Here is an 18,516-nt window from a genome sequence, read left to right as displayed (position 1 = left end):
TCCCACAGAAACAATCAAGCAGGAAGACTTAGAAATGAGGAAATGATCATGTAAAGCAAGCATTTCACCATGCAGAATCTCCCTACAAATAGATGTGAAAATATAGATTTCACCAGTTGCAATGAAAGAACATTTTGTTCTGGGACTGCATTTGGGATATGCAAGCTCTGGCAGGAATTACTTAGCTTGAAATGAGTGAAGATAAATTAATACAGTTTCCATTGAATATGCCAGGACAATTATTTTCAGCCTGTATAAAAATATTCACAGAATGTATTTCAACATAGCATCACAAGGACTGACTTGAAAAAAGTGGTGCAAAGCAGATTGGAGGCCACATAAGTAGACTCTCTGCTGAATTTGGAATTGCAGAAGGTAGCAAAGGCTACTGCAGCAAAAGTTGTACCTGGCCCTCATCCATACGTAAATAAAAGGAGAATGTAAAGGGTTTATGACCATTTCTGTCCTATTTTCTTTCCAAACCAGTATTTTGTGAGGTGTAGGAGGGGGACACAACTCATTACTGTGGACAGATTTCTGTGCACAGGGCACTAATGCATGGTGTACAGGAAGCTGCTCCCCAGGGCCACCAGCATTTCTGATGTCTCAAGAGGAAGTTCCTTACCTCAGTTTACAAGAACAACTGCAAACCAGCTAAGTTCTGATTGGGAAAAAGAATGGGGTTCAAGAGTGCATTTGGAGCGAGGCTGGAGTGAGGGAGTACTTTCAATCAAGATGAAAATCAAAGAAGAAACAGCACTAATGTATTAACATTAATGTATTTAAGAACTTGATATTTTAAAATTAGATGCAGTTAAATAACAGAAAATCTTTCTGAAATAAACCCAGTGCAGTCCTGTTTGAGCAAGTTCAAACCAATGCATTTATTTTGATGTTACATTCCTGCCAGTGCTGGACTTGGCCAGGTTAGGTGCACAGTGAGAAAGACGTGCCTCCTTTTCCAGCCACACACACTGAGAGGCACTGGGCACAGCACAGCATCCACCCCAGCACATGAGCAATTTAAAAAATACATTAGAAAACTCAGAAGAACGCTGTTACTTGCAATGGGATTCTCTTCTGTCTCTGCACTTCAGAGGTCTTTAAAAAAAGCACAATTATAAGCATGGATTATAAACAAAAAGTTTATTGATTTAATATACATTTTCAAGGCACTTTCATGTTGCAGTTTATAACTCCATTTGGTAAAAAGGGGAATCCTTCAGAAACCCCATCTCCAATAAAAAACCCACACAATTTCAAGGGCAAGGGAAACAACCAAAATATTCAACCATAAAGATTCTGACCATAAAATATGTGTGTTCCTAGAATCTCAAAAGAATCCATAACCACAAAATGGGTTAGGTTTTTTTTTGCATTTTTTAGATTGACTGTGGTTTAGGAAACCCAGTATGAGATTCATGCCAGCTAGTTTTTATCATCTCAAACCTAGACTAGCTAAGCCAGAGCAGATTTATCTATATTACATATCTATGTATGAACAAGATAAACCATCCTCTGCCAAAGACTATTCTGCACTGTCCACAGGGAAAGTGTAACATAATCAGAGTTCTTAATTTTGGGGGTTTTTTACTAGGGATTCATACTTGGGATAAAGCTAAATTCTCATGTAATTACCAGTTACAATATTGTCTCTGCGTTTTGCATTAAACCAAGTAATCACTGATTAACAATAAACTTACATTCATACAAAGTTTTCATCAAAACATTCCATAATATGGCAGGCACTTTGGCACAGTTGTCTCACAGCAACAAAAACTGAGGAAGAAAACTGAATGCTGGCACACTTCCCTGATTAATTTTAGGTGTTAAGGCTGATTTTAACTATAAAAACAAAAACAAAACTGAAAAAACCCTCAATGCTTTAAAAATTGAGCAAAATGCACAAGATATAATCCCATAATGGCTAATCTACTGGAAATGAACATCTCTTGTCAACCAAAACCATTTCGGAAACAGAGCAAGATTTCAGCCCCTTATGCTAAAGCCAAAAGAGCCAGCATAAATTCTACCACCTTTTTTGATGTTCTTATATAGTGCTTTTCTCTCCCACCTTGCAAATGTTCGAACTCAAGAATGCCCATTGAATTGCAGAGTTATAACTGAATGGCAGTTTTTTTGACTATTATGTCACAGTGTCATTTTTTACACCACCAGCACTACATCAGCCTTATGTTCCATCTCCACCACACACTAAACACCACAAATTAAGGCACAGTGTCTTTACACTGATAAACTTATCAAAATCTCATAAAGTACACATTTAATTTCTGTATATTTGTTCACCCTGTCACAAGCTGACTGTGGATTTTGTCACCAGACTTCAGGACTTTTCAGCAGTGCACTATTTTGGTATCAAACTGTAGGTGCACTGCTTGGAAGGATTTGGAGCATGACGTGTGTTTTGCTCTTCACAGGAAGGTCCCAGAGCCAGAAAAATGCGAAGCAGGCTTCTTCATGTGTTACAAAAGTGCTGAGATTAAAATTCTTTACTCCTCTTTGGAGTGTGTCCTGGAGAAGGTGTAAAGGGATCAAGTTGCTGCTACTGTCTAGAAGGTGTTGGAAGCAGGCTGCACCTGACAGCTGGGATCTGGAGGAAGCTGGTGTCTGCTCAGTGTTGGTAGAAGGGGTCCCAGGAAATGCAAGAGACATAGAGCTGTACCTCCACAGAGGGTGCAGGGGTGTCCCTGTGGTGGCTGGCAACACCACCTCTGGCTGAGAGCTGCTCAGAACAGTCCCAGAGACCTCCTCTGGGAAAGCAGAAAAGGTCCACCACACAGATCTACAGTGAGATCCAGCTGTGACACCAAACACCCAGAGCCCTTCACACTGATCACATGCTTGAACTCCACACTGGCACCAGGGAAGATAGAGTAATGACAAATGTAAAAACTGTGTAACAAGTTTCTAATACATTTAGTTTGAGCATATGAAGGGTTCATACCTTTAGTCTCTAGTACTCTAATAACTTGATCAGCTGAAGACATGGCTTGTATACTGTCATGGACTACTCTTCTTGAAGGGGCCTCTAAAAATGCACCACAATCATGTCTGCCCATGGCAGAGGCAGTAGAGATGAGGACTACCCCCACTGCTCCTGTGTTCAGCTCCCAGAACACAGCAGTAAGCACAGTTTACATCTGGCCCACCTTGTGGGTGAAATTTCCCATAACTAGAATCTATAAATGACAGAAACACTTAATCATCAAAAATTTTAACCAGCATCCAAAACAAAGTAGTATGAGATGAATAGCACCAAGGATCTTGAGGTCAGCAAATCCATTCCATAAAAGTGAAAATGGCAGTACCTAAATAAAATTAGGCCTAATTAAAAATGATAGTCCAGTGTTTACTGAGTGGGTGCAGTGCTGAGACTGCTGAGAACAGAGTTTTTACAAAGACACTGGATGGAACCCATATCAATTTAAAGGTGAAAAATAGATGGGAAGTTCATAAGAGATTGTTAATAAGAGACTGGTTATTATCACAGAGCCATTTCCTTGAAGACAGTTCATTCTTTGTAGTCAACAGGAATTATATTATTTGTTCTCAGTGGAAATAAAATTGGGTCTTAACCAGAGACTGCACATCACTACTGAGCTTGGATTTTCAAAAAGAATGTAATATTCCCTTTGCACAGAAATTATTGCACACTTTATCACCAGAGCAAAGTTGGAGTACATGGTACTTGGTAGCAGTGCATAAGGCATATTTGTTCAATGTTCTGGAAGATGAGGGGTAAACTGTGAAACTTCCAAAGAGGATACACAGTACCTTGCAGGATTGTTTCTGTCAGTAGCTTCAGGATCATGACAGTATGCAGCCCAGGCCTTGATTCTACTGCCATCTGCTTGAGTACACAGATTCCAGAGAAAGTTGTGTTTGCTTCACTGGAAGCAGAATTTACCCGTTTCTCAGGAGCAGGAAATTTTATGCACATCCAGACATAATCTAAGCCTAAAGGTAATTAAGCAGACAGGCTGACTGACAGATACTCAATTTTTGCCATCTGGAGTAGAGTTAAAGGATATATTTTAGCAATATTCAGACACTAAAGGCTAGAGTTCAGTACAAAATCAGGAAAAAATAAACTGAAACAAAAACCAACAACATCTCACAGTATTCCACCAGAATCCTTATTCACTGCTGTACTGTTGTTGCTGAACTGAATTCTGGATATCAAGTTTAGTGACCTGTCAAAATATGCAGTTTTGTTTCTTTACTACTGGCCTCTGAACAGCCTTCAGGTTAAAGTTACATTATTGAAATTAGCATCATGGAAAAATTACTTATTGAAACAATTTGAAGTTCTTCAAAGAGAAGTAGTGATTCAGAAGGAATAAAAGACCTTTATAGCAAAATCAGTTAAAGAAAACCCCAACAATTCAATAAAAATATATATAATCCATGACAGAACATTCTATTTTACCCTTCATGGGAAATAAAAAATACTGCATACATGGGGTGCACTCAAAATCCGTAAGGCCAAATTCCCCATTGAATTAAGTGAGAATTTTGCTGACATACCAACTGCAAATCTTCTGTCATGGCTACTGTAATCAGTAGGGGTTTTGTTATTATTATTTCACAGGTTCACAGGTATTTAGATTTCATCTAACACACAGTATATCATTTAACCTATAATAAATGAGTGTAATAAAGAACAAGTTATATGTCAACAATGTATATTCACTTTTCCATATGACATCAATTAGCATGATCAAAACTGGTGTAACTATACCCAGTACTGATTCTGCTTCAAAGTTGGGTTTGTTTTTCGACAATACTGGATCATTTCAGGATCAAGATTTAAAAAACTGTTTTTCAGATGCCTTTCTGTAGTTGGAGAAGCCACTGTAGGAAGCAGCTGCTCATGTTTTACTGCCACAAATGCAGAGGCTGTACTCCTCTCAGCCCCCTTCAGAAGAGGAGTCACTGTGACAGAGGGCACAGTCAAACTCCGTTCCAGACATCGATCTGCACTACTGAGGATTGCATCTGTTTGACTTTTGACTAAAGGTTTTGTCTTCTCTCTCTTCTGACACATTAACAAAATGCACACAGAAGTAACAGCAATGATGAGTAGGACAGACACCAGGACGAGGGGGATAATAATGTACCAAGGGCTGCTTTCACCTGCCTGCTCTCTGGGACTCCTGGCATTAACCTGGTTTGTCATCTTCAACCCCACAGATGCACTTGTTCCCATGGCCTGATTTAGCAAGGGACCTTCCTCATGTAGGTTTCCCCAGTGATTCTGCCCTGGCCACATGGTTGGTTCAGTCTTCTGTGGTGCTATTGCAGGCTCTTCATTCTGTGAGGAGACTAGTGCCTCATCCTTTGAGGTAGAGTCAGCCTTGAAAGTGGTCATGCTGGTTAGAAAAAGCACTTCTGTTGTAAAACCCTGCACAAGGGAAGGCCTGTGTGGCACAATGGAATACTGAAAACAGCCAACAGCAGGCTGTACAGCATCTGCCCTGAGTATAAATGTAAATGAGTCATTCAACAGATCGATGCCCGTCATGTTTGTGTCTATGTCTAGAAGCAAAACACCACTATCAATGTCAGCCTGGGTGAAAGTCTGAATATCTTCAAACGTTGCATCATTCACAAACCTTTTCTTAACAATCCTCCCGTGAGAGGGGGGCACTATCACTTCAAATCTAGGATTGCTGTTTGTCAAATTGGCTAGCTCAGAAGCATCCAGGTCACTGTTTCCAAATCTATAAGCTGCTTGATTTGAAATCTGCAGGTCAGATACAATTTGTACTAAAGGCTTTGCTGTGATGTTCAGCACTTGTCCTGTTATATTGCTTTCTGCAGTAAAAAGCATAAACTCCAGTACATCACTGGAAGCAGTAAGATTTGTCAGGTGGTAAGAGAGCCTCCCTGAGTACAAATCTGCCTGCTCAAATTTAGTAACCTGCTCATTTCCAATCATGAGGTGCCCGTATTTGAGTGGCTGAGTTATTTCATACATAATATTAGTGCTTTTTCCATTTGTGACGGCTGAAAGCTGAACGTCAGTAATAGTGACAGATGTCTGGCCCTGTGGCAGCACAACATTGGTAAGGTTGACGAGGACGAGAGCAATTGGTACAACTTCAAGACTGAACAGTTTGTATAAAGGGCGATGTTTACCATCAGTCACACTGAAATAAAACACCCCAGAAGATGCACTTCCATCCTGTACAAACCACACTTTACCACTGTCAACATCAGCTTGTGTGAAATTTTTTATAGAGACACTGAAATTGCTTATCATTGCTAAGTAACCATTATTGGGGTTGCTAACAATGGTGTATTTCAGCTCAGCTGGAGCATTATCTAAGTCTTCAACTTTCAGATTCTCTGCCCCCAGCATTGACACATCTCCCTGCAGGACTTTCAAGTGCAGTCTTTTAGTCTTCAGTTCTGGAGATTGGTCATTCACTGGGGAAACAGTGATATTAAACATCTCCTCTAAAACTTCACTATGGGGCTTTGTAGCAGGCTTGCTCTTCAGGTTCAACCAAACAGCAAAAGTGAAATTGTCATATAGAGATTCAGAATTATCATGTATGTACATAATTCCAAATTTGTCCAGTACATATTGGGAGAAGTTAGGCTTTTCTTTGGTAACATTTCGTTCTCCAACAACAATCATGCCATGTTGGGGTAAAGACACAACCTGATACCAGACCTCATATGCGGAGCGCTGTACATCAGGTAGCTTAATCAATAGGTTTGAAGCATCTAGATTTGTTTTGTTGATTAATACTCTACCTCCTTCCTGGACTATGGCACCTGGCAGAAATGACAAGAGAATCTTAGAAACTGAACATTTTATAGTTGCACTATTTTAGAAACTACATATCAAACACTGATAACGCTCAAAAATTTTTTATCCTTTGTGGTATCCTTGATTTCCATGGTATCCTTGATTTCCATGTCATGGCTAAAAATATATTATCACTACTTTTAAAATACAATCAGATATGACAGACAAGATTTTTGACTGATGCATACACTAAGATTAAAGAAATATGAGTATCTCAAAGCTTCTGATAGTGTTTTTCACCTACCATTATAGAAAACAAAATATCTTCTATAGCATCAAACCTATGTAGCTATCTCATTTCTAAGGGTGCAGTGAATGCAGCATTCCAAGCTACTACCCTACAGTACTCTCTGTCTCAGAAGTATTCTGGTCACTGCTTACTGAAGGGAAAGAAATTTTTGTTTTTTCTCCAATGGATCACTGACAGATCCAAAACAATTTTGAGCCAAAACAGTGAAGCATTTTTACCTGTATTTGCTAGAAGACGACTATTCTGATCATGCCTGTCAATTTCATATGAAATGACAACATGGAACATCTGGATATCTAGAGCTGATGGTGGAGAGGATACAGTAAATGTAAAGAAATCTTCTGCACTCCAGTCAGCTGACTCAGCATGTAAGTGTTCATACATGACCACACCTTCATCGACCTGTTCCAGGTAAAAAGTAGACATATGTGTAAGAGCAAGTTGATTATAAGCAGAGGAGTGTTAAGGACAGAAAAAGTATCTTGAGAACATTGTTCAAAGAGACCTTTGTAGCTTAGTTCATGCACAGAGTATACAGAATCATAGAATTGTTTAGGTTGCAAAAGAGCTGTAAGATCAAACCCAACTGTTAATCCAGAACTGCAAACTCCACCAGTAAATCATGTCCCAAGTGCCACATCTACACGTCATTTAAAATATCCAGTTGGTGATTCAACCACTTTTCTGGGCAGTCTGGTTATACTCAGCTGTGTCTCACATGAAGAAAGGTGTCCTGCTATTCCATTTAAACCGCCACTGGCACAGACTGTGGCCATGTCCTCTCATCCTACTAGTTGTTACTTGGGCAGATTGAGGCCAACCCCCACCTGGCCACAGCCTCCTTTCAGGCAGCTGTAGGGAGTGATAAGGTCACCCCTGAGCCTCCTTTTCTCCAGGATAAACACCCCCAGCTCCCTCAGCTGCTCCTCACAGCACTTGTGCCCCAGCCCCTGCCCCAGCTCCATTGCCCTTCTCTGGACTCTCTCCAGCCCCTCAGTGCCTTTCCTGCAGTGAGGGCCCAGAGCTGGACCCAGCACTGGAGGTGTGGCCTCAGCAGTGCCCAGCACAGGGGGACAATCCCTGCCCTGGCCCTGCTGGCCACAGCATTGCTGATCCAGGCCAGGATGCCATTGGCCTTCTTGGCCACCTGGGCACAGCCTGGCTCATGTTCAGCTGCTCTCACCAGCACCCCCAGGTCCTTTCCAGCCACTCTGCCCCAGCCTGTGGCACTGCCTGGGGCTGTTGTGACCCAAGGACAGGACCTGGCACTTGGCCTTGTTGAACCTCACACCATTGGCCTCAGCCCATCAATCCAGCTTGTACGTACACTGAGATAATCCTGCATTTCTCTTAAGATGGACTCTGTGCTGCCAGATAAACACATGAAAATAAGTCAAATGTTACTGGGCATGAATGCTTAGTAAAAGCCTTACTTTATGAGCAAAGAGATACATAACACTGAGAAACTGCCTTAAACTAGTAATGGTGATCATGTGCTCAGATGGACAATATTTTTAGTAAATCAAAGTAACAATGTCTTGGGTTTTCTTTGCAAGGACACTAGCAGGGCTGGATTATTTGTCCTGAAAAAGCATATGAAAGGCTGAAGAAGGACTTTGATGCAGTTATTTCCTTCAAATGGCAAAAGACACTTGGTAAGAGACTAAGAAAATCTGAAGGAAGTGTAATGACCACTGATATTTACTCTCACTTACAAGCAAAAAGTTGATGGAACTACACAGTGGAACATTTCTACATCACAGCAAGACAGGGATTCCTAAAAGATGAGAAGGAATCTAGTTTGTCCTCTCCCTGCCTGCACTGACCTTGCAGACCATCACACTCAAGGAATCTAATCAGTCCACTCTAAGTAATCAAGCTTCAAAGTATTGCAAGATACTGCAGTACTTCTCCAGAGAAACAAATGCACATGTAACATAAAACCGTTTATCTCTTTAGACCCCAAAGCAAAAGGCAGTATTTTCAAATTATTTCTCACCAGCTGGAACTATACCTGAATTTTATGATCAATACTATAATACACTGGAACTGTAATAGAATTCCTAATGATAGCAAGACTAGACTACTTATTGAATCTTATCCAGTAGATTCAGCATCTGGTCTGCTTGATAATTCATTCACCGCCCTGGAGAGATGACAGCTACACCCATTAAATCCTTGGCAAGTTCCCAGGCAACCACTGACCAGACCTCCACATTAGTTTGTAACTGCCTGAGAGATTCCTGTCTGAGATGGTGCTGGTTTTAAATTTACTATTTTAACACCCTCCTCACACCCTGCAAACACCTTGAAGGGACTCATTAGTACACATTTCTATCATATATGCTTGAAAGATGTGAAAAAAGAAACCAAAACCCCCCTGGTGTTATCACAGATGAAGTTTAAAAGTATAGAATCTGAGGTGTAAATACAGAGAGACTGAATCCTGAAATTACTGCAACAGCCCCCACTGAGATCACTAGGCAAACTGGGCTTTCAAGGTCAGTTTTCTCAGCAGCCTCAAAACCATCCCAATTTTTCTCTAAAAAATTTAGACTGATGTGATAAAATCCTTTGTGCACATCTCCAGGTTTCTGTTTACCCTATACTGATTTAATTCTTAATGGCTATTATAGGACAAACAAAAAAAAATAACAGCAAAAGGGTATGTTAGCTCAGGCTAACTTTCCAAAACCTCTTTAGGACTTCATGCTGAGGACAGCAAATTTTTGTAACAAATACAGGCACAGTACACATCATTAAATTCAGCAATGTTTTTTATCCATCTTAATTGGTTGGTTATTTTGGGGTTTTTTGACTGCAAATCCATTCTAATGTCTGTCTAAGAACTGAATGCAATTGGTGAGGATTTCTGTGTTTACCTCTGCAATGACTCTATATAATGAAGAAGCTGTGGCTTGCTATGAGATGAAAATACTTCTAAAATATCCCAGAAAGTACTACAGAGAAAAACAAAAATCAAACATTATGTTGAAAAACTCCAGCGTTACTCAAGAGTGTTTAATGTGCAAATAATTTTCTTATATTAGCTGAACAACATCTGTTCAAGAAAAATGTCTTGGAATGCAATAGTAATTTCTGTTTCTTTTTGCTGTTTTTTTCCCCTTTGGCAACAAAGCAATAAACCACAGAGAATACAGAAGAGTTCAGCACCCCAGCAAAAGGAGTAACTACTTTTCCAAAGTGAAATTTCAAGTTCCTCAACACAGAATTAAGTCAATGAATACCCGCAGACATACACTAATGCAAAATGTTTTTCAATTCAAATCAGTTTTTCAAGCTTATTACCAAATAGAAACTAAATGCTTTAGTCTCCATTACATGGACAATGTACAATGTTTGTAACATAAATGCTATTTTCTTCACTCATATTTAACTTCCTGTGATTACAACACACTGAACTGAAAGTTTATTTAGGATCCCTTTTCTCTCTCTTACATACATCCCACCCTCTACCAGAATAAACAGCAATCTTGTTTGGATACTTGAATTCCACCTGCAAGAAGTCATTTAACTCTAGTTTTTTGAAATTAAAATGGTCAATAGAAGTATCTCCAACAGACAAGAAAAGCATGCATATTATTTCAGCCCAAAACCTTTCACAGTTTACTAAGTTAAAAGGAAAGTTAGCTATACATTACTAAAAACTAAAGCTACAGAGAATAAGTGACACGTTCTGACATTGTACTGTCCGATAAACACACATAATGGTCACATCCACAGGCAAAAGGAGTGACACTTCAAAACCTTAGCTGAAATATTTTCTGTCTAACACACTTAATTGTTTCATCTAATACTCAAAAAATCACATATTTTGGGATCAGAAGGGTTAAATGTCATTATACAGTTCATTGCTTTCATAAAACAAGACAAAACTCAGCAACTTTTGAAACAAGACCAATGACATAACAGGATTACAATATGTTTTTCATGAAAACCATTCTGTGTTCATCTTGATTTATAAAGTCTAGGTGGAGACCCACTCTACAACCATCCTTGGTCAGGTTGTTTCAAAGCCTGATGACAACAAATAAAAATGTTGTTCTTTTTCCAGGTTTTACTGCCCAAGTTCAAATTCTGGCCAATAGATTTTCTTATTCCTTCATATACTCAATCAAATAGCATTTAAAATCTGTAAAAATACATTTTCCCATGAGCAAAGTCAGAAGATTGACCCTCTTTTATCTCACTCCCTTTAATTTTCTGAGAATAGTTTAATGTATGCTAAAGATATTTATATTCGAATTCTTCCCACAGACAAGTAGTTCCTTTTGCAGAAGAATTTTTCCATCAAGTTACATAAGCTGCCACGTTTTAGTCATTCACTAAGAGACTCTGTATCACAGTTAAGATACTTCACACATTTAGTACCACAGCCAATATAGTCAATAAAAGTCATCTTGGGGACAGCCATGAGGACTTTGTACAGCTGAAACAGATCTGATACTTGGACTTTTCATAGAGAAAAAGGCTGCTCCTTCTGCCAAAAACTAAAAGCTTCCAACCTCTGACTGCTGGTTAATGGCACCAGAACAGCTCTTCTTGACAAATAGTCTTACAAGCAAAACAGTGGGAATTGCCAAGACCCTGCTAGTATCCAAGCAGAAGGGAACAAAGGTTCCTCTTGTGTTCATTACTAGACGCCAGATATTTAATGACATAGCAAATCTTGGTGATTGCACTGATGGGTCACATATGCCCGGTTACTTAACAGATATAAGTGGATTACACAAAGAATGAGCAACTGAGATGCTCTCTAAAGTAACAACCTACCCCTCAACTAGCTGTTATAAAGTAAATGCTTACCATAGACTGTGTAAAACTGAAGATTTCCTGAGTGGTATCATCAGAATCTACTCTGATCAGCCTTCCAAGTTTTGGGGAAGTTACAATCACAAAAGTTATAGTTCTGTTTCCTGCACTAGTCACATCATTGGTTACAGCTTTCAGATCATGCTGTGAAATAGGTTTCCTGGAACCTAAAAAATGTGAAGTATAGGAAGAAGATTTACAACAGATTTTTTTTCCAAAAGTCTAAGTTTTGCATGCACAACTCACACTCTTACCCAGGTATTCTACTTACCATTTTAATAACATTTTATAAGATCAGCAGAGTTACTCTTTTTCTAGTTACCTTCTGGTTACAACTCTTCAACAGCTTTCTCAATTAAAAAGCCTATCAGTAGGATGTACCCACATTTTAAATATGCAAAAAATGCAGTTCTCTTCAGCACTTGTAATCGCTAAATACTGCTTCTGCAAAAACTACCTGAAGTATAGATCAGAGCATGTATAAGAAGTTCTGTTTCTATATCACATGTCTAGAACCAAATTCAAACTCCAATGTTTTTGGTACTCCCAGTTGCGACAGGAGACATAGGTGATTTGACTCAGAGAAGACTCAAAGCGGCAAAGTTTCTAGTGAACACATAAACCAAAATCAATTATTAACAAAAGTACACTTTATCAATGTGAAATAGGATTTTCATTAGTAAAATTAAAACATAAGTACTGAATTAAACAAACTAGGAAGAACACCATGTAACAGAAGTAACAGCCTGAACTGAAATAATGCATTATTTATTAAGATAGATGGAGACTGAGTGATAACAAAATTCTTTTAATACATAGCACGACACTAACCTTACTAAGGTTACTATCTTCTGTCTTCAAGATTATAAAGAGCTTTCTGGAGTTAGCCAAAGCAAGACAATTTTTGACAGAGCTGGGGCAATAATTTCCTAGCTAGTAATTTCCTAAAAAAAAAAAAAAATCTGGCTTCTTTTTAATGCAGTTTCAAGGTACACAGTCAGCAAACTAAAATTTAAGCTCAATGATCATTTTAGAGGAGCAAGATTCCCATCATCCTATTCCCCCTGTATCCCCACTTCTACCTCCATTTTTACATTTTATCTTCTCCTTGAGCAACAAGCTTTATAGGTTTCAATACATAATTTCAAAGACTATATGGTATTAAATATACTTAAGTCTGAATTATCAATCTATCTCATACAAGAATAACACAAAATAACACATGTATTATATACATATATATGCCATAATATTCAAAAGGAAAAAACATTGTAAGGACAGTGAAGAATAGGGATGCTTTTAAAGCCATTTTTAATACCAGTAGCCTGCTTGTTCACATCTGCTTGTGCTCTGGTTCAAATAACAACTGCTTTGAAACAGAGCTTTTATAAGATCTTCTGTCTCTTCCTGTTTTCCCATTTTTACCTTCCCGTGTCTTTCTGTGTGCACACTTTTTGAAAAGTGAAGGAGTCTCTCAGGTTGAGAAAAAATCTCCCAGACAATATTTAATTCAAGAAGTCTCCATCCTCTACCCCTCCCTTCTTTCCCTTTTTTTTCCTGTGACAGGAAGGGAGGGAACCATGACCTTGTGCATACAGCAGATGTGGTCAAGAATGTACAACTTAGCACAACAGTTAATCAGACCACATAAACCTGTAAACGCAGTTATTTGCACAACCTGCTAGTTATGCAAATCAGGACTTACTGCCTTAACAGACTAGGACAAAGTAACTCTAAAACATGGTCACACTGTAGTGATGGAAATTACTGCTGCAATTTTTCTTGACCATACCAGGGTACCACACCACTGCCATCACAGAGCATGGCCATGGGGAACAAGGGCATCTGTCACAAAACTCCCTCAATTCCTAGAGGACCTGACCTCACTCACTGAACTCCACAGGCTGAAATACAGTCTAGAGACACAGACAACATAGTCTATCATGCCCTTCTGTAAATTAGCATCCTCCTCAAACTTAACCTTCTCCTTCATCCACTTCTCACCTGAGAGTTGAGAACTTCCCTAGCACTCACAGTAGTTCTCAGGTCTGACACCTCAACAGGGAGAGGAAGGTTATTTGCCAGCCAGCAGACTGGGTGAAAGAAAATGAAGTGAGAACACTGCCTGTGTGTTCCCAATCACAGAAGGAGGAATCACAAAAACCCCACCCAAACACAGGGGACAGGAACAGATAGAGGAGGAAGACACACAACAAGAACAGGTGACACTGAGTAAGGCCAAGCTAATCAATTCAAGTAGAGTACAACAGCATAATGTTGGTGCCTCATAATTTTGTTACACATTTTTACTGCCTACATTAAAGATTTGGAAAATGCTTTGGCATGAGCATTCTCCCTACCACTGCTGAACAGTTATAAATCATCTCATCTACAGACTGATTTGACAGCTCTGCTTCCAATTAACTACAAGTCAGGCTTAACTCTCCTCAGAGAAACTCAGCTCATTTCTTTTTTGAGCAATTGCCTTCCTGAAGAAGCAAATCCTTCCATTGCACATATCTAGGATACAGTAGAAAAAACTAATATATCTAGCAGTCAATTTTCTGAGTATGCTGAATAAAACAAGCTTCTGTTAAAACAGAAAAAAAATCTATGAATTATATAAACAGATCTGGTATACCCAACATGAAAAAAAGCAGTTCATGCTCTTATAAAATTGCAGAACAATATGCTTTAGAGAATAGTTTACACCCCGTCACAAAGACATGGTAAATTCTTCACAATAAATTCAATTTTTACTACCCCAGGGAGAAGATTTCTCAAGCTGGCTCAAAATTATCCCTTTTTAGTAAAGCTATAAAATTTAACAGGACATTGGCTGTTGTTTTTATATATAGTAACCATTTGGCACTCTAGTTGTTGTAATAGTCATCTCATGATGGCAAAGTACAACTGAAAGCCATATTGCTCCAGAATGTCTCTAAAAAATACCATAAAGAGAACATGTGAAAAAGCTAGTAACACTTTTATAACATCTAAAAGGAATTTTGCTAACCCAAAGTAAGTGAGAATGCAAGGAAAAAACTACAATATTGGATGAATACAGTTTGCAGTGCTGAAAGGAATACTGTATTTTATAAACGGAAGAACTGATTGACAGCCTAGAGACTTTGCCTTCTATGGAAGTATTAGGCATACTTTTCTTACAATTATCATTGGCTTAAGATAGAATTCCAGTAAATCCCTGTGCCCAAGACAACCTTACACACCAAAATTGCAGATTAATAAGCTTTGTAAGTGGACTTATGTGAATCCCATTTATTTGACTGAATTAGAAGATCATGCTGCTACAATCTCATTTTTTGTTGCCTGTGTTTAAGTGGCTTTTGCTGCAAACATTTGTTTATGCAACTTATATTCAGGAAGTGTAAGAAGATAAAGTGCTCCTCTTCCATATCCAATTAATAAATCAAGGTACAGATTACAACCTCTAGAACTCTGCCAATTCTTAGTATCTCTCTGATTCTACAGATCACATTCAGAGAAACAAAAAAAGAAGGCATCACAAACAAAAGTGTGATGCAAGATACTACTGAGAGAAAACTAATCTTTATTTCTCCTTTAATCCTGCAATAAATGTTAGATTCCTAACTCAATGAGGGATTACTCTTGCCAGTAAAGGAATAAATGGCTCTGATGAGACCTCTTAGCACATCAACTCCTTCAATGGTATGATTTCATTAAAAAATACTCAGCTGCTGAACCAACTAGCTACAAATGCACAAATGTGAATCAAAGTTTTCCAGCCTTCTGATTCCACAGTGAGTCTGTGCTGCTGCCATGTGGTATTCAGAATCTCATGGCCACAATCTTCATTCCTCTATTGCTTTTACAAGGCACTATCACAACCTCCTAAATCTCTAAATATCTGAATGGAGTACAGAGATTTTAAACAAACCTAAATAGGAAATCTCCAGAGCTTAGGCAGACAGTGTTATCACATTGTAGTTGAACATTTCACTGCCAATTTCTATGACTCCAAGCATGCACGTATCAAAAGGTTAAAGACTGCAAAGCAAAAAAGCAGTATGCGTTTGAGAAAACATTCACCCTTTTTTAAAAAACACACATAAATATTCCCAGCTACAGTTTTCCATAGTTTAGTCAGTTAATTATCTGACAAATAACTCTCTATTAGGCAATATTTTCAAGTGGACAAAATCATGACCATCTCAAAAAACCCACCTGGAAAGACTCCAAGCCCTTTGTTCACTTCAAGGCTAATGACCAGCATCTGAGCTGTGATGCTAAAAATCTGTCGGGGTGCAAAGTTCAAACCATCTGTCACCTGAAAGCTGAAGCCTCCAGACATTGTTCCTGTGGAAATCAAAACCATAAATTTATTCTTATATTACTGTGTCACACAAAAAACAAACATACACTGGACACCTTTCACTCTTGGCTACCGTGAAATATTGTTGAGGAACACATTCAGGGCAGGTGGCTCTGGGTGCAGCTGCCGTGGAGCTGTGCAGGTTGAGCTCTGGGTGGCCGGAGCCTGAGGCAAGCAGCCCTGAACTGCTGAGCCTTTGCTTAACAAAGGGCATTGGGACCTGCTGCCAGGGGACCAACACTCAGAGACATGGCAGGAGCTGAGGACTTCAGATTTTCGTGGCTTAGACTGCAAAGCCTTTTGGTCAGGGTCCCCTGTCAGGGGCTCCCAGCCAGAGCCTTTATTCTGTAGTTGCACAATAATTAAATTAAGGATAGAGGCACCTGAGATTCTGCTAAGGGAAACCTGAAGTGAAGTCAGTGAGGAAACCTTGTTTGACTGTGTGTTGGGTATGTAGAGAGTCAAGCAGGGTTCACTGGAGCCACCAGATGAGAAAGGGGTTCCATCTCAACAATCAAAGTCTCGGGTGGTATCAGTGTGACTGCCAAAGTGACTCCCAGATGAGCAGACAGGAAAGTTTCCTTAGCAATATATCCAAGATCATCCTGAAAGCAACTTTTTATCAGAGCCCTTCTATCTTAATTACAATTAAATAAACTGATAATGCAATTAACACATTCCCCAGGAAGAACTACTGGCTGTTGTTTTCAGTGAAAGCCAGACACCCCTTAGATGTAAAACAGCAAGAGTGCCCCCTTCTCTTCTTCACTGACATGGTGGAGCTGAAATTTTAAACTTGGGGAGAAAATTACTCCAAAATTCTCAACTCCATTTATGTCTTAGGAGGGTCCAAAGCACTTAGGCAGTCACATTTTGGCAAAGAAGGAATTTGGGGAGAAAGGTAACTTGAATGTTCTTTCATTTTGTTTTACATTTAAAGGTCTGAATAAACTCTTGGGTTGTTTCTTTAGCCTCTTCACTGCACTTCAGCTTTGCTGAAGAAGGTATGTTGTCACAGCTTAAACTATTTCAGAGGTTATGTGTACTCATAATAAATGCACATTTTTCCCTTTAATCTTAGGACCTGTATGTACTTTGGCAGAAGCAATAGCAAAATAGCTCCAGGAGTCTGAGTGGATTCCTGTAAAAATACATATCTCAGAACTGACAGGCTGCTTTTAAGCAGAGGTTCTCCATGTTATTCAATTAGGTAAAAAAACAAAAAAAGAAGTGAAACATTAACTGCTGCAAAGAATTACCACGCTCTTGTATTTGCTTTGCCCAATTTAGCCATAAGATATTGCTACAAGAATATAGATACTAAAAGCCAGAGAGTACCACATACTTTCATGTAAAGATCATCATACTTTGCCTAACTATAAATTAACATATCAAGAAGAAGAAGAATCAAATGTGTGTTCTGAGATTACAGTTAAAAATATACCTAGGAAATGCTCTTATATTAGCCAGGCAGCTGAAGAAGTGCTGGAAGATCTGATCATATTGCTTTTATTTTAAAAGTTTTTATTTTATTATATATTCTAACAAAAAAGAACCAGTTGCTTATTCAAAAAAGCATCTGAGAGTCTACTATTTGTACTAAGTTGAAAAATAACCCAAAATGAACCTGCTTATGCAGCCTCTCTTGCTTTTTTTGGCTAAGGCAGGTCAACTGCTTGATTGACATAGACATTTTGTCATCAGCAGTCAGGAACAGAACTGCATCTTGAAGTTCTGGTTGGGTGGAGTATTTATCATTTTATCACAATTAATTTTTTAAAATGTGTCTGATCAGAGGTGATTAAAAGGACACTAGAAAGAGGGTTTGTAAAAGCTACACTGAGAAGCACAAAGACTTCATCAGCAACAAGAGTTCAATTTATTACTGCCCCTAAGAAGAATACTGTGAGGGTTTAAGGGCAGGGCTCATACTGCAAAAGTGAGAGAGGAGAACCCTAGAGTGAAGCAAGAGTGAAAAAGAGAAGGAATTCTTATGCTGAAAGAGGGGTACAGAAAAGGAAAAGTGTGTTCTAGTTTTGCATTTACACTGGTGATAGAACAATCAGAGATTATGGAGGAAAGAAACAAAAATTCAAGGGAAAACATGAGAGAAAGAGGAAGATTTGCAACTCACACTACAGAATAAGCAGCAAAATGTAACTCATAAGGCTGAGCAATATGAAGGGAAAATTGAGAGGTCTAATTTAGAGGCATAAAAGCAAAGTATAGTAGTACTTT

General features: G+C 38.8%; 1 protein-coding gene across 1 annotated transcript in view; it reads right to left on the bottom strand.

Annotated features, from left to right (window-relative positions):
- Positions 1 to 1,131: 1,131 nt before the first annotated feature.
- Positions 1,132 to 18,516, bottom strand: part of LOC129133131 (chondroitin sulfate proteoglycan 4-like) — a 37,172-nt gene continuing 19,787 nt past the window's right edge. The window contains exons 7-10 of the mRNA XM_054652752.2: positions 16,131 to 16,262; positions 11,919 to 12,091; positions 7,310 to 7,493; positions 1,132 to 6,807 (exon numbers count right to left, since the gene is read on the bottom strand). Coding sequence (XP_054508727.2) covers positions 4,757 to 6,807; positions 7,310 to 7,493; positions 11,919 to 12,091; positions 16,131 to 16,262 — 2,540 coding nt within the window. The 3' untranslated portion in view covers positions 1,132 to 4,756. The remainder of the gene's footprint in view (positions 6,808 to 7,309; positions 7,494 to 11,918; positions 12,092 to 16,130; positions 16,263 to 18,516) is intronic.

Source organism: Agelaius phoeniceus, chromosome Z (assembly GCF_051311805.1).
Source record: "Agelaius phoeniceus isolate bAgePho1 chromosome Z, bAgePho1.hap1, whole genome shotgun sequence".
NCBI classification, from domain to species: domain Eukaryota; kingdom Metazoa; phylum Chordata; class Aves; order Passeriformes; family Icteridae; genus Agelaius; species Agelaius phoeniceus.
Note: the sequence above shows the minus strand (reverse complement) of the source record. Positions and strands in the feature narration are given on the sequence as shown.